This window comes from Motacilla alba, chromosome 10 (assembly GCF_015832195.1).
Source record: "Motacilla alba alba isolate MOTALB_02 chromosome 10, Motacilla_alba_V1.0_pri, whole genome shotgun sequence".
Classification (NCBI taxonomy): domain Eukaryota; kingdom Metazoa; phylum Chordata; class Aves; order Passeriformes; family Motacillidae; genus Motacilla; species Motacilla alba.
In genome coordinates, this window is record NC_052025.1 from 19532849 (window position 1) to 19545861 (window position 13013).

The following is a 13013-nucleotide window of genomic DNA, read 5'->3' on the forward strand; positions in this document are numbered from 1 at the left end:
AACTCTGGGGGAATCTATATTGCAATACTGAGGGATCCTGTGAACAGCAGGGTATTTTAATCCATTTTCTCTTGTTTCCAGGGATATTTCTGGGACCAAATGTGACTTCACAGTACAGGTCCAGCTAAGGTAGGGATTTTGTTGCCTGTTGGTTTTTAGGATTGATCAGCAGGTCCTGCCCAGCAGCTTGGGAATTCCTGGATGGAAAAGAGCTGATTTTCCTCATCCTGGCTGATTTTCTTGTCAGTGAATCCTTCCTGTAACTCCACGTTGGTCATTCCGTGTCCTGGGGCTGGAAATCCATGAGCAGGGAGGGTTGTTTTTCCTAGCATGGGCATTCCTGCTTCTTCAGGCACTTTGGGAATCAGCAGCCTGGTGAATTTGGGGGTTTTTAATCAACTATAAATGGATTAAATCCTCTGTCTCAGCCTGGTGGGGTGGGATGGACCAAGGATGAGGAGGGAATGAGCCAAACCCCTCTTGGATTATCCATGGACAGGGATGGGGCAGGTCCCTGCAAGGAGCCCGGGGCAGCTGAGAGGTTCTGCTGCTCCTTGGAATGCTCATTGTCCTGCTGGCAGCAGGAAGGGTGTGTCCTGCTGGCATCCAGCAGCAAAAACACCTCTTTGAGCTGGAAAGAAAGAAACTCAGCAGCAGAAACTGCCTGGAACTGCAGCTGGGACGGGGAAATGTCACTTGTGACACCTTGGTCTTGTGTGGAGAGGTCAGGCTGCAGAAGAGGCAGAGAAGGAGCTGGGGGTGGGATGAGTCAGGCTGAGGAATTCCAGGGCTGCTGCTTGAAGCACTGTGATTTTGGGGGGTTTTCCTGCTCCGTGACATCTTTGGAGGGCTGTGTTTAGCAAGATCTGTCATGATTTCAGAGCTCAGTGGAAACACAGTTCCTTCTAGGAAGAGATGATCTTTAAATCACTTTGAAAGTGAAAGATGATGGCAGCTCTTTGCTTTCAGGTTTTGTTTATCAGAAACCAGTTGTCCACAAGAAGATCACTTCCCACCCAATCTGTGTGTGAAAGTCAATGGGAAACCATGCAGCCTTCCAGTAAGTAAAATCTCCTTTTAGTACTCACTTTGGGGTGCATTATTAGGAATTACCTGCCTGAAAATTTATCCCAATCTTTGTTTTCACATTCTGGAGCGTAGGAATAAACAGAAAAGATCAAAGAATTTGTTTTAGCCAGTAGATCAAGAAGTTCATATGGAAGTTAAAAACCCCTTTTCAAGATCACATATTTAATAATGCTAACACGAGCAGAGGAAAAAGGATTGAATTTTAGAAACTCTGGTCCAAAGTTTGGGGTTTTTTGTTTAGTTTTGCTGAGACAGGAGAGGTGGCAAAGTTCCCTTTAATATTCCGTGGGCAGGGTTAGGATTTTGAATTTCCATCAGGAGAAAGAGCTTCTGAAATGCTCAATATTTTATTGTCTGATCCCTCTCTCTTTGAATTAAACACAAAGCCTGGTCCAGGTGTACTGAGAGGGCCAGGAGACAAAAGCACTGTGGGATTCTTTTTTTTTTTGAGAGCTGAAATTTCGTTTTTCAGGGCTACCTGCCACCAACCAAAAACGGTGTTGAACCAAAGCGCCCCAGCCGACCAATCAACATTACCTCACTCGTCCGCCTGTCCACCACGGTCCCCAACACCATCGTCGTGTCCTGGACTGCAGAGATTGGCAGGGTGAGTGCCTCTGGGCCTCTTCTGCCTGCTTTAAAGATAATCCTGGGCAGAAGATCCTTTCTGGGGTGGCCGTGGATGTCCTCGCTCAGCTGGAATTCCGTGTGGGCGGGATGTGCTCCCTCCGATCCTTCCCTCACCTTCGGGGTGGGATCTCTCCCTCCTCATCTTTGTGACTCAGGGAGGGCCCAGATAAAGAGATCAAGGCATCCTCTAAGCCTTTTGTTTGTTGATCTGGCCAAACTTCAGACTTTGAAGCTCTTCCTGACTGCAGGGACTTGACAAAGCTTGGCTTGGACTTGCAAGGAGCGGGTGCCTTGAGCCCAGGGTGGCCCTTTAGAGCTGAGTGTGAGCACAAAACAGCACAGCCCAGCTGATCCCATTGACCTTTTCTACATTTCTCCCAGCTGCTCTCCTTATCCTTCACGTGTAAAACCTCACGTTTTTATCATTTTTTGTGGCTGTGGGGAGGAGGTTGCAATGGGTGTCAGAAAATCGCTGATGTTCCACCGGGCTAATGAAAGCTGGAACGTGCTGCAAAAAGTGACTTCAGTGAATCAGCCATGAATTACTGAGCTGCTTTCAGTGCTGGCACCAAAGCTGCTGGGTGGGCATTCCAGAGGCACCGTGTGCTGCTGCCACTGCCCCCATCCTGTTTTTAGAAGTGCCCAGAATTGTCCTGAGGTGAAACTTTGGCCAAGAATTTGTCAGCGTGCAAAGCCCGGCGTGGAAAAATGCTTACGCTCCAGTCAGGGACAATGGGCAGCTCTGAAACACCAGGGTGGGATTTCGTGGTGGATTTCTTGTGGAGCAGCAAACAATCTCCATTCAGATGATGGCATAAAGGATGGCTGAGTGATTCTGGGCCAGAAAATCCTCTTTTATCGAATGAGAGCTGCAGGTATCAGAAAGAAGCAGTTCCAAATCAGCCTGCTGGGGTTTGCGTGCTGAACTGCAGGTGGCTGGGTCCCAGATGCTGCTCTGGGGGATTCCCAGTTCAGGATTTAGGGACAAAAAGTGCCCCAGGTTTGGGTCAGTCCCTTGGGAACTGGCTGGTTCTCAGGTTTCACAGATTAATCAGGTATAAAGAACATTTTGGGGGACTTCTGGCATAAATAAGCATTAGATCCAGAATTGTAGGACAGGGTTGGAGCAGCCTGGGACAGGGGAAGGTGTCCCTGCCCACGGCAGGGGTGGAATGGGATGGGATTTAAGATCCTTTCCAACCCAAACCATCCTGGAATTCTATAAAAAACAATCCTTCCTGAATAGATTCTTTAAGACACAGTCCTTCCTAAATTGATTCTTTAAGACACAGTCCTTCCTAAATTGATTCTTTAAGACACAACCCTTCCTAAACAGATTCTTTAAGACACAACCCTTCCTAAACTGATTCTTTAAGACACAACCTTTCCTAGTTTGATTCTTTGAGACTTTGGCAGTGAAATGTGAAGAATTATTTTATATTTGGCTGTGCCTGTGTAGCACAAAATGTGAGTTCCCCTCTCCCCCTTCCCTCAAGAGCCAGTTCTGGTCCCGACTGTGCTCCCTACCTTTGCTGGAGTCCTCACTGTGATTTTTACACAATCTGTTCCAAGAGCCTTCTGTACAAGATGCCTTGGGCAAGCTCCTGCCTTTGTAGATTCAAGCTGTCGGTAAATAATTTCACAACGTTAATTAGCATTTTTCTAACTCCTCTCCTAATTGAGGCATTAAACAAACAAGTTAAGGCAGTAGTGGTTTTTAACGATGTGAGAAGCGTTCATTGTGAGAATAAAATATTGAGAATGTGGTGTTTCTGATGCTGCTCCAATTGGTGTGATTTTGTGGTGAGATATATCACTGAGATCCTGCCTTCAGATCCTGAATAAAGGATGGGGGGATGTCACAATTACATGGATTTTTTTAAAGTGGAAACGTGCGGCAGTTGCTGAGGGAAGCCTTTTATTTCTCAATTAAAATTGTAAGAATGCAGCTCCAGGTTTAGCCACTGTTCAAATCAAAATCTAATTGACGTACCCTAATGTGAGAGCACGGATTTGGTCCTTTCCGTTCTGGGGATGAAAGGTGTTGCTGCTGAGTCACATTTTTAGAAAGACATTTCTAACCTGATTTTTTTTTGAGATTATAAGAAAAATGAGAGCTTCAGAAATCCCAGGAATTTGGGCTCCATGGCAGGGAGAGCTCATTCCATGAGGGAAGGTTCCTCTGAGTTGTGGCACTTGACAGAGTTGGGTTCTGCCTCTGACCTGCTTTGGTGATGAAATTCACATTTCAGAGACAATTGAGTGCAGGAGGAGAAGAAAAAGATGGCCAGTGCTTGCAGATACTGCAGGTGATGCATCTTGGCAAGAGGCATCGCTGCTCCTTTTCCTATGTTGAAAACAAAACAGGCTTTTATTAAAAAAAAAACAACTTCTGATCATATTTGACCTGACAGCTTTCCTTAAATGCACTGACACCAGTGCAGTGCTGAACATTGTACATATAAAATTAAATATACTGACACCAGTGCAGTGCTGAACACTGTCCATGTGAAATTAAATATACTGACACCAGTGTAGTGCTGAACACTGTCCATGTGAAATTAAATATACTGACACCAGTGCAGTGCTGAATATTATCAGTATAAAATTAAATATACTGACACCAGTGCAGTGCTGAATATTATCAATATAGAATTAAATATACTGACACCAGTGCAGTGCTGAATATTATCAATATAGAATTAAATATACTGACATGAGTGCAGTGCTGAACATTGTCCATGTAAAATTGAATACTGACACCAGTGCAGTGCTGAATATTATCAATATAAAATTAAATATACTGACACCAGTGCAGTGCTGAACATTATCCATATAAAATTCAGTGTACTGATACAAGTGGAGTACTGAATATTATCAATATAAAATTGAAGTAGCTCTCCTCCATGGTTCTCTGCAATCCCATAACAAACTGTCGTGTGCTGCAGACAGGATTTTCCCTGATGTTTTTGGCATTTTCCCTGATGTTTTTGGGGTTTTCCAGAAGCAGCTCTCCTCCACAGTGCCCTGCAATCCCATAACAAACTGTTCTGTGCTGCAGACAGGGATTTTCCCTGATGTTTTTGGTGTTTTCTCTGATTTTTTGGGGGTTTTCTCTGTTTTGTGTTGTTTTCCAGAACTATTCCATGGCAGTGTACCTGGTGAAGCAGCTCTCCTCCACGCAATCCCATAACAGACTGTTATGTGCTGCAGAATTGGGATTTTCCCTGATGTTTTTGGGGGTTTCTCTGATGTTTTTGGGATTTTCCCTGATGTTTTGTGTGGTGTTTTCCAGAACTATTCCATGGCAGTGTACCTGGTGAAGCAGCTCTCCTCCACAGTGCCCTGCAATCCCATAACAGACTGTTATGTGCTGCAGACAGGGATTTTCCTGATGTTTTTTGGGGATTTTCCCTGATGTTTTGTGTGGTGTTTTCCAGAACTATTCCATGGCAGTGTACCTGGTGAAGCAGCTCTCCTCCACGCAATCCCATAACAGACTGTTACGTGCTGCAGACAGGGATTTTCCCTGATGTTTTTTTGGGATTTTCCTTGATGTTTTGTGTTGTTTTCCAGAACTATTCCATGGCAGTGTACCTGGTGAAGCAGCTCTCCTCCACGGTGCTCCTGCAGCGGTTGCGGGCCAAGGGCATCCGGAACCCGGATCACTCCAGAGCACTGAGTATGTGTCTGCCGGCCTTTTGTAAAAAGGGAAAAAAAAAAATCACTTTTGTGAGGGGAGATTTGGAATTAGGACTGTGCTAACCAAGCTTTGGACTTCCTACAGCCCTCTGGGCTTTGGGAATGTGATAGTGGTGCTCTTTGTGTTCAGCTGCAATTCAAAGACTCGGAGCCTTTGTTTGCACTAGGAGCCGGTCCAGGAACCCTGTTGACACTGCGAGGGGAAAAATGCAAGAGAATCTCTTTCAGCTCAGCCATCCTGGCTTTGTTTGTGCAGAATGGCACAACTGTGCTCTGCAGTCAAGTGGGCATTCAGTACCTCAGGAGAAGAAATCGGTGCAAGTTTGTGGCGTAAAATCAGCACAAACCGCTGCGGGTTTGGTTTTCAGGGAGAGGGGGAAATCCCAGCTCCTGATTGGGGTGTTACTCTTTAATTAATGCTCACATCAGGGGTTGTACCTTCTCCAGAGGGGAAAAATGAGTGCAGCAGTAAAAAATGGTGCAGAATGGCACAAGTTTTACAACATTTTACAGTGAACTTGGCATTTCTGGGCCTGGGTCTGGCATTTCTGTTCCCAAAGCTGTGGGGTGAGCTTGGGGACAGTGCCCAGCACAGAGCCCCTGCTCCCTCCAGAGTGAATTTGCTGCCTTTTTGTTCCCTCTGACAACAAATTGGGGCAAGTTTGTGGCATAAAAACAGTAAAAACTGCTGCAGGTTTGGTTTTCAGGGAGAGGGGGGAAATCCCAGCACCTGATCCATATAAAATTACTCTTTAATTAATGCTCACATCAGGGGTTGTACCTTCTCCAGAGGGGAAGAAATGAGTCCAGCACTAAATAATAATGCTGGGCATTAATTTTTCCTAATCCAGTTTGATGATTTATGCACAAAATGCATTAAAAATGCACAAAAATCTACGGGTTTATGCACAAAATGCACAAAAATCTCCCAAGTTCCAGGTGGCAGCTGCTGTGCAAGGTGAGGATGAAGGTGTAGGTCCAGTATTCCTTAGGGCAGGAATAAAAGGAGCCTGACTTGTTCATTTTACCAATGGCTGCTCATGAAACAGGCCTTGGAAATAAAACTAGAGGATGAAAAGCTGCAGGAATTCAAGAGTTCAGTATTTCACTGCAGTTATTTAAATCTCAGATTTTGTCAGGGTACTGCTGATTGCTCAATTTGCTTTTCAGTTTGAAGTCACTTGTTGAGGATTTGGGGGTTAGAGTGGTGCCTGTCCTTGTGAGAGTCGTTAACGAGTTTAGCTTGGAGTTGGAAGTGAAATTTATGTGATATTAAATACTAAATAATGGTCAGGTCCAAAATTGCATGCAAAGGAGTTAAGGCATCTCTGGATAAACACATTTTTAGGGGTCATGAATTCAAAGTTTACCACGCCATTTCAGACTTATTTTATTTCTTTATTATCCAATTCATGCTTGAATTTAATTAAAATAAACCTTTTCTTCTTTCAAATGCCAGTTAAAGAGAAACTAACTGCTGATCCAGACAGTGAAATAGCAACAACCAGCCTAAGAGTGTCTCTGCTTTGTCCAGTAAGTTGATTTTTTATTCCCTCAAAAGTGATTCTGATGGAAACGTGGCTGTTGTGGTGGAAATTACCTCGTGTTTACCTGGTGTGACTTTGTGGGGACAGAGAGCAGCTGAAATTCTCTGTCTCTGTGCTGAAAAGCTTCTGAAATGCCCCCGGGAAAATGAATATTCCATTAGCTGGGAAATGTTACTCAAAATAAATGTAAGCATACATTTAATGTGTCACTGGATCTTCTCAGAGTGCAGGCTGGGCTTGGGTTGATAAAAACTCTCCCAGAAAGGGGGAGAAGGGGAAAATCTGCTGTTCAAGGCAGCCAAAGGAGGCAGCTCCTCCTGGAATTGTGCAAAAACACACTTGGATTTAATAATCTGAATTTCAAACCAAAGCAGGGTCCTGGAGTTGTTCACACAGAATGTTTTGATCCAGTAGAAGTGAGAGGAAATAATTCCAGTGAAAATGCAAGGGGCAGAGATCTTGATGTTGGTTTTAACCCAGTAGATGCACTATTTTATTCCTGGATTTGTGTTACCAGTGATAAATCAGTGATAATTCATCATTTTAACATGATGTGCTCTTCTCTGAATCTCTGGGACTCTTTTCAGGTGCAGGGCACCTTCAGAAGATTGGAATTCTGCATTGATGGACAGAGTCCCTTTATTGCAGCACTGCTGAAATCCTTCCCAGCTCTGCATGGAATTCCATTTACAGCCCTGTGTTTTCCCTTGCTAATCCCCAGTCTTTGGGCTCAGGGAGAAGATTTTCTCTGTTTTTTGGGGTTGTTTTCTGATGTTTCAATGCTCTGAAGGTGCACCCTGAAAAGACTGATTTGCATGGGAAATTCAGGAATTGAGCATCACTCTGGGATGGGGAGGGTGCTGCTCTCCCCTCTGCTGGCTGTGATTCTCCATGGGAATAGCCAGGAAATAAAGGAGGGGTGGTGGGTTTAGGATTTATAATTTTAATTTTAATTTTACATTTAATTTTAATTTTAATTTTAATTTTTAATTTTACCCTCCATACTGTCCGAGCTTCCTTGGAATTTGGCATCCAGGATCCAGAGGTGCTGCTCTGAGCCTGGACTTCAGGAACACACTCAAATTCATGTTCATTCTTCCCCCTGCAAGCACAAAGAAATGAATCCCCAGGCCCTGCAGCCAGACCAAATATTTAACTGGAGAAAAATTCCAAATCCGGGGCTCCGCTGGAGGTTCTGCAGCTTTGTTTACAAATCCTGAACTCCTGGTTTTTAGCAGGGAAATGGAAATGTTTTGTGTGCTCGTGAAAGAAATTAATGCAGTGTTTTTTTGGCTGCCGGCAGGCAGGAATGGGTCCCAGTGATGGGAATGCAGCTTTTCCACACTCGGGGTGCATCCCTGCTTTTTTGGGTTTTTTGTGGCAGAGCTGATCCAGGAGGTTCAGTGCCAAAAATGGGAAAAAAAGCATCAACCTGGGAGCTCTGAGTGGGGTTAAATCCCATCTCAGGCAGAGGTTTTCTACCAAAATCTTGGGAAAAATATTCCTGGTTTTTAAATATTTTTCCCCCTCAGGGACATCACAGGCTGAAGTTTTTTTTACCAAAACCTTGGGGAAAATCTTCCTGGTTTTTAAATTTTGGGGTTTTTTTCCCTCAGGGACGTCACAGGCAGAGATTTTCTACCAAAGCCTTGGGAAAAATCTTCCTGCTTTTTAAATCTTGGTTGTTTTTTTTCCTCAGGGACAGCACAGGCAGAGGTGTTTTTTACCAAAATCCTGGAGAAAATCTTTCTTGTTTATAATCTGCTTTTTTTTGTTGTTTTGTTTTCTACCGAAACCTTGGGAAAAAATATCTTCCTTGCTTTTAAATCTGTTTTTTCCCCTTCCTGTCTTTGACCTTCCTTATTTTCCTTTTGGAGCATCCAGGTTTTCCCTCTGATGCTCCTGAGCTGGGGGACTGTGCCCAAAAATGAGATGAGCCATTGCCCCAGCACCTGGGAGATGAGAATTCCTGACACACACAGAGCAGGGGGGAGCTGGTTTTGGGATGGGAATAACGTGATTTTGGGATGGGAATAACGTGATTTTGGGATGGGGATAACGTGATTTTGGGATGGGGATAATGTCATTTTTGGGATGGGAATAATGTGATTTTGGGATGGGGATAATGTCGTTTTTGGGATGGGAATAATGTTTTTGGGATGGGAATAAATGTCATTTTTGGGATGGGAAGAATGCCATTTTGGGATGGGAATAATGTCATTTTTGGGATGGGGATAATGTCATTTTTGGGATGGGAATAATGTGATTTTTGGGATGGGAATAATGTCATTTTTGGGATGGGAATAATGTCATTTTTGGGATGGGAATAATGTGCTTGGTCATGGATTTGGAGGGAGGAGGTGCCAAACACCTGGCACCAGAGCATCTCCTGTGGGAATTCTCTGTCCCCAGGGAATTCTGTGTCCCCTCCCATTGCTTTAGGGTGACAGTGACTGAGAGCCAGAGGGAAGGAAAAGAAAATAAACACAAAAAATAAACAAAAAATAAAGATTTCAGTTCAGAGGGAATAAAAACAAGCCCTCCCCATCGGGCTGGAGGAAGGGGTGGCCTGTGAGAAGAGCCTTTGTTTGCGGTGTGGGTTTGGGTTGGGGATATTCTGGTGCCATCCTGTGGCATCCTCCTTGTACTGCTCAGCATCAGCTGGATCGAGCCACGCTCCCAAAACCTGCACGGCCAGCCCTGGGAGCAGCCAGAGCTGCTCGGGTGCAGCCTCGTGGGTGTTTGAGTCCCGTAAACACACCTTCACACTCCTCAGTGGGAGCAGGGCTCCCCATGCCTCAGGTTTGGCTTTTCTATTTCTCACATTCTGTGCTGCTTTAGTGTGTGGGGCTGGGTTCACATCAGGGGATGCTGAGCTCTGCACAGAGCAGGGACACAAAACAATTCCTGCTCCAGCTGGGACCAAGGACAAACGACCCAAAGCTCAGCCCAGGAGCACAAACAGCGTGGGCTGGAGAGAGGAAAACAAGCAGGGTGGGAGTGCCTGGGCTAAAGCTGGAACGGGACAATGAACTGCAAGGTGCAAATGGAGCAGAGCTGAGCCAGGGGAGAGACCCCGGGAGCGCTCGTGCATTTTGGGACCATTTGGGTTCATCTTGGGTTCATTTTGGGACCATTTGGGTTCCTCTTGGGGCAGCCCTGGCTGGGCTCTGGTGCTGCCCAAGGTGGATCCATGGAGGAGATGCTTTGGATGAATCCCTGCTTTATTCTGTAACTCTGCCCAGCTCCAGCTCAGCCCAAGGCATCACTCCATAAATTATTGCTCTGTTGGGTTTTCATGTGGTGAAAATCCCCTTCAGACCTTGCTGCTCTCACCTTGGGTGGGGTCAGTCCAGGCCCCTCCTGAGCTGCACTTGGCTGCAGCAATGCTTAGAACAAGAGCAATGATTCAAATAAACAAAAATATGTATTATAGCAGAGCCATGTGACGCGAAGTAGTCAATAAACAACAAAGGTCAAAGAGTTTCTTTTTAGTTGTACCAAGAGGAGGAAATGTAGGAAATAATAAGGGTAAGAAGATTTTCAGAACGCTGTAAAAAACAAGCCTTAGAAACAGAAAGAGCAGAGAAAAAAAGAACTAACTACAGCTGGAAAATCTGAAAGTAGAAAAGTTCCAATAGTATAGCAAGCAAGAACATTTGGGGTTTTTTGAGCAACTGCTGGGGTTTTGTGAGGAGATTTTTGTTTCAGATTAAAGTGAAATTCCTTTTGCTGTCTGCTGTCCTTTCAGTGTAATGATACTTTCATGATAATGTAGGGTAATTCTGTTTTTGGTCCATGTAATACATGAAATAATATATAATAATTCTATTTTTGGTCCATCCAGGACACTGCTGCTTACAGGTGCTCAGTGCATTTTGTTACAGGAATATGGCAGGACGTATTCTTCAGCTCCCTGGATCAAACAAAACTCAAAATTCACTTTTATGCCATTTCAAGCATACAGGAAGGAGGGAACTGTGTGTATGTGACAAAACTCAGATTTCTGAGAACTCTTTCTGGAATAGCACTCAACCTAACTCTTGTCTCTTTTCAGGCAGGAGAGCCCAGGTGGTTAATTGAACTCCAGGGTAATAAAATCCTGTTTTTTTTCTCTTCCAGCTTGGCAAGATGCGCCTGACCATCCCCTGCAGGGCCCTGACCTGCTCCCACCTGCAGTGTTTCGATGCCACTCTCTACATCCAAATGAACGAGAAAAAACCCACCTGGGTGTGCCCTGTGTGTGACAAGAAAGCTCCTTATGAGCACCTCATCATTGATGGGTGAGTGAAGCTGCAGTCAGAACCCAGATGGGATGTTCTGTCTGAAACTTGAATGGATTTCCCTCCTTTTTGGAGCTCCCCGTGCTGAATTTCCCTGCTGCTGCTGCTGCAGCTCCTTCTCAAGAATTCTGCTCCTTCAAACTCAGCTTGATAACGATGAGAGCAGTTCTCAGTGAATTCCTGAGCTTTCCTGGGTGCAGACAGCACCGTGTTGGGTTTACCTTTTCATGGAGCAGCTGTACAAATCTGGCAGGGCTGGTAACAGACAGAGCAAATCAATGCTGCCACCCCTCTGAGTGCCTGCACAATTCCGGGTGCAGTTTCACACTCGGGGGGTTGCTATCTGTAGAAAGTGACACACAGATTGATTCCCTGGCTCTGCCTGCTTGCAAAACACCAAAAAAATAAATAAATCTCACCTCGGGCTGGGCCAAGTGTGGATTTCTGTGTTTGCATTTTAATTTCTTTGAGAGAGAAATATTTCTTCTTTTTTATACAGAGGGAGAGAACAAGTAGAGATTTCTGAGCATACTCTCAGTATAAAAACAAATCCCAAAAATTGATGAAACACGCACACAAAAACCCCGAGAGCAAAGCTGAAAACCCCCAAGAACCCCCAAAATGTTAAAAAACCACCTCATCAACGATGAGTCTTTTAGGGAATGTGTGTTTTGTTTTGCCAGGGAAGGGTGAGGTCACTCAGGATCCCTTTAGAGCCCTGCAAGAGACACTCAGGCTGTTCTGGACTCCTGCATCCCAGATTTCCAGGGATAAATCTCCTTGGATCAAAGAGCTGGGGGCTCCTGCTTGAGGTTTCTGCCTAAAACAGCAAAGCCAAAAAAACCAGAAATAATGCAAACCCCACGTTTCCCTTACTTCTCCTGGTGCTGCCAGGTGCAGATGTTTGGTCTGATCTAACTGGAGCATCCCAAAGAGAAGAATTTCCACCATTTCCATTGGTGGAAAATGCTCCAGTCTGAGAAGGAGGGAGCTGATTAAAGCCAAGTCTAATTAAAGCCAAGCTCTTCCCTGCAGAACCACATGAATGGGCCTGGTCAGAAGCTGGAATTCCCACTGGCAGTGGTGTGCTGCCAGGATCCTAAAATTTTAGGGGGTGCCTGTGGGAGAAGAGGCTGCAAATTGAGATTCTCGTGCTCAGCATTTGGCAGGAAGCTTCACAAGGCCTTAAATCCTCAGATTTAGGAGAGGTTTCCTCAGTTAAGTTTTGTCAAAGGGGGTAAGGAAAGGATTTTTTTATCAGCTCTGGTTCACAGAATTCCTTTGTTTTGGGAAATGGAGAGTTCTGTGTCATGAGCTCTGCAGGATTCCACCCTCAGTGCTTTTAAATAATTTTTGCAGATTTTTATTTTAGGCAATACTTGAATTTTGTCAGTGATTCCTTGTTTTCAAGGAGGGATCTGAAGGAAGAGCAGAGCAGTCAAAGCTTCACCACAACTCCAGACTTACACTGACTAATAAAGGAAAAAAAGCTCTTTTTTAGGACTGATACGAAATGTTTTTATGGACAGGTTGTTCATGGAAATCCTGAAGTTCTGCACAGATTGTGATGAAATCCAGTTCAAGGAGGATGGGTCCTGGGCTCCCATGAGGTCCAAGAAGGAAGTGCAGGAGGTGACAGCGTCCTACAACGGAGTGGATGGTGAGCCAGGGCTGGGCTGTGGAGGCCACTCTGGGATCCTTCACCTCCCAAAATGCTCGTTTTTAAACATGTATTTATAGCTTTAATCATTTCTGTTCACTT

General features: G+C 44.8%; 1 protein-coding gene across 5 annotated transcripts in view; it reads left to right on the top strand.

Moving 5' to 3' along the window:
• The window catches only part of PIAS1 (protein inhibitor of activated STAT 1), a 66933-nt gene that overhangs the window by 49177 nt on the left and 4743 nt on the right, over nucleotides 1-13013 (top strand). For all 5 annotated transcript variants that reach the window (XM_038146762.1, XM_038146761.1, XM_038146764.1 and 2 more), the window contains 7 exons: nucleotides 82-129; nucleotides 970-1060; nucleotides 1562-1696; nucleotides 5296-5401; nucleotides 6881-6954; nucleotides 11091-11251; nucleotides 12781-12911. In XM_038146762.1, the coding sequence (XP_038002690.1) occupies nucleotides 82-129; nucleotides 970-1060; nucleotides 1562-1696; nucleotides 5296-5401; nucleotides 6881-6954; nucleotides 11091-11251; nucleotides 12781-12911 (746 nt within the window). The remainder of the gene's footprint in view (nucleotides 1-81; nucleotides 130-969; nucleotides 1061-1561; nucleotides 1697-5295; nucleotides 5402-6880; nucleotides 6955-11090; nucleotides 11252-12780; nucleotides 12912-13013) is intronic.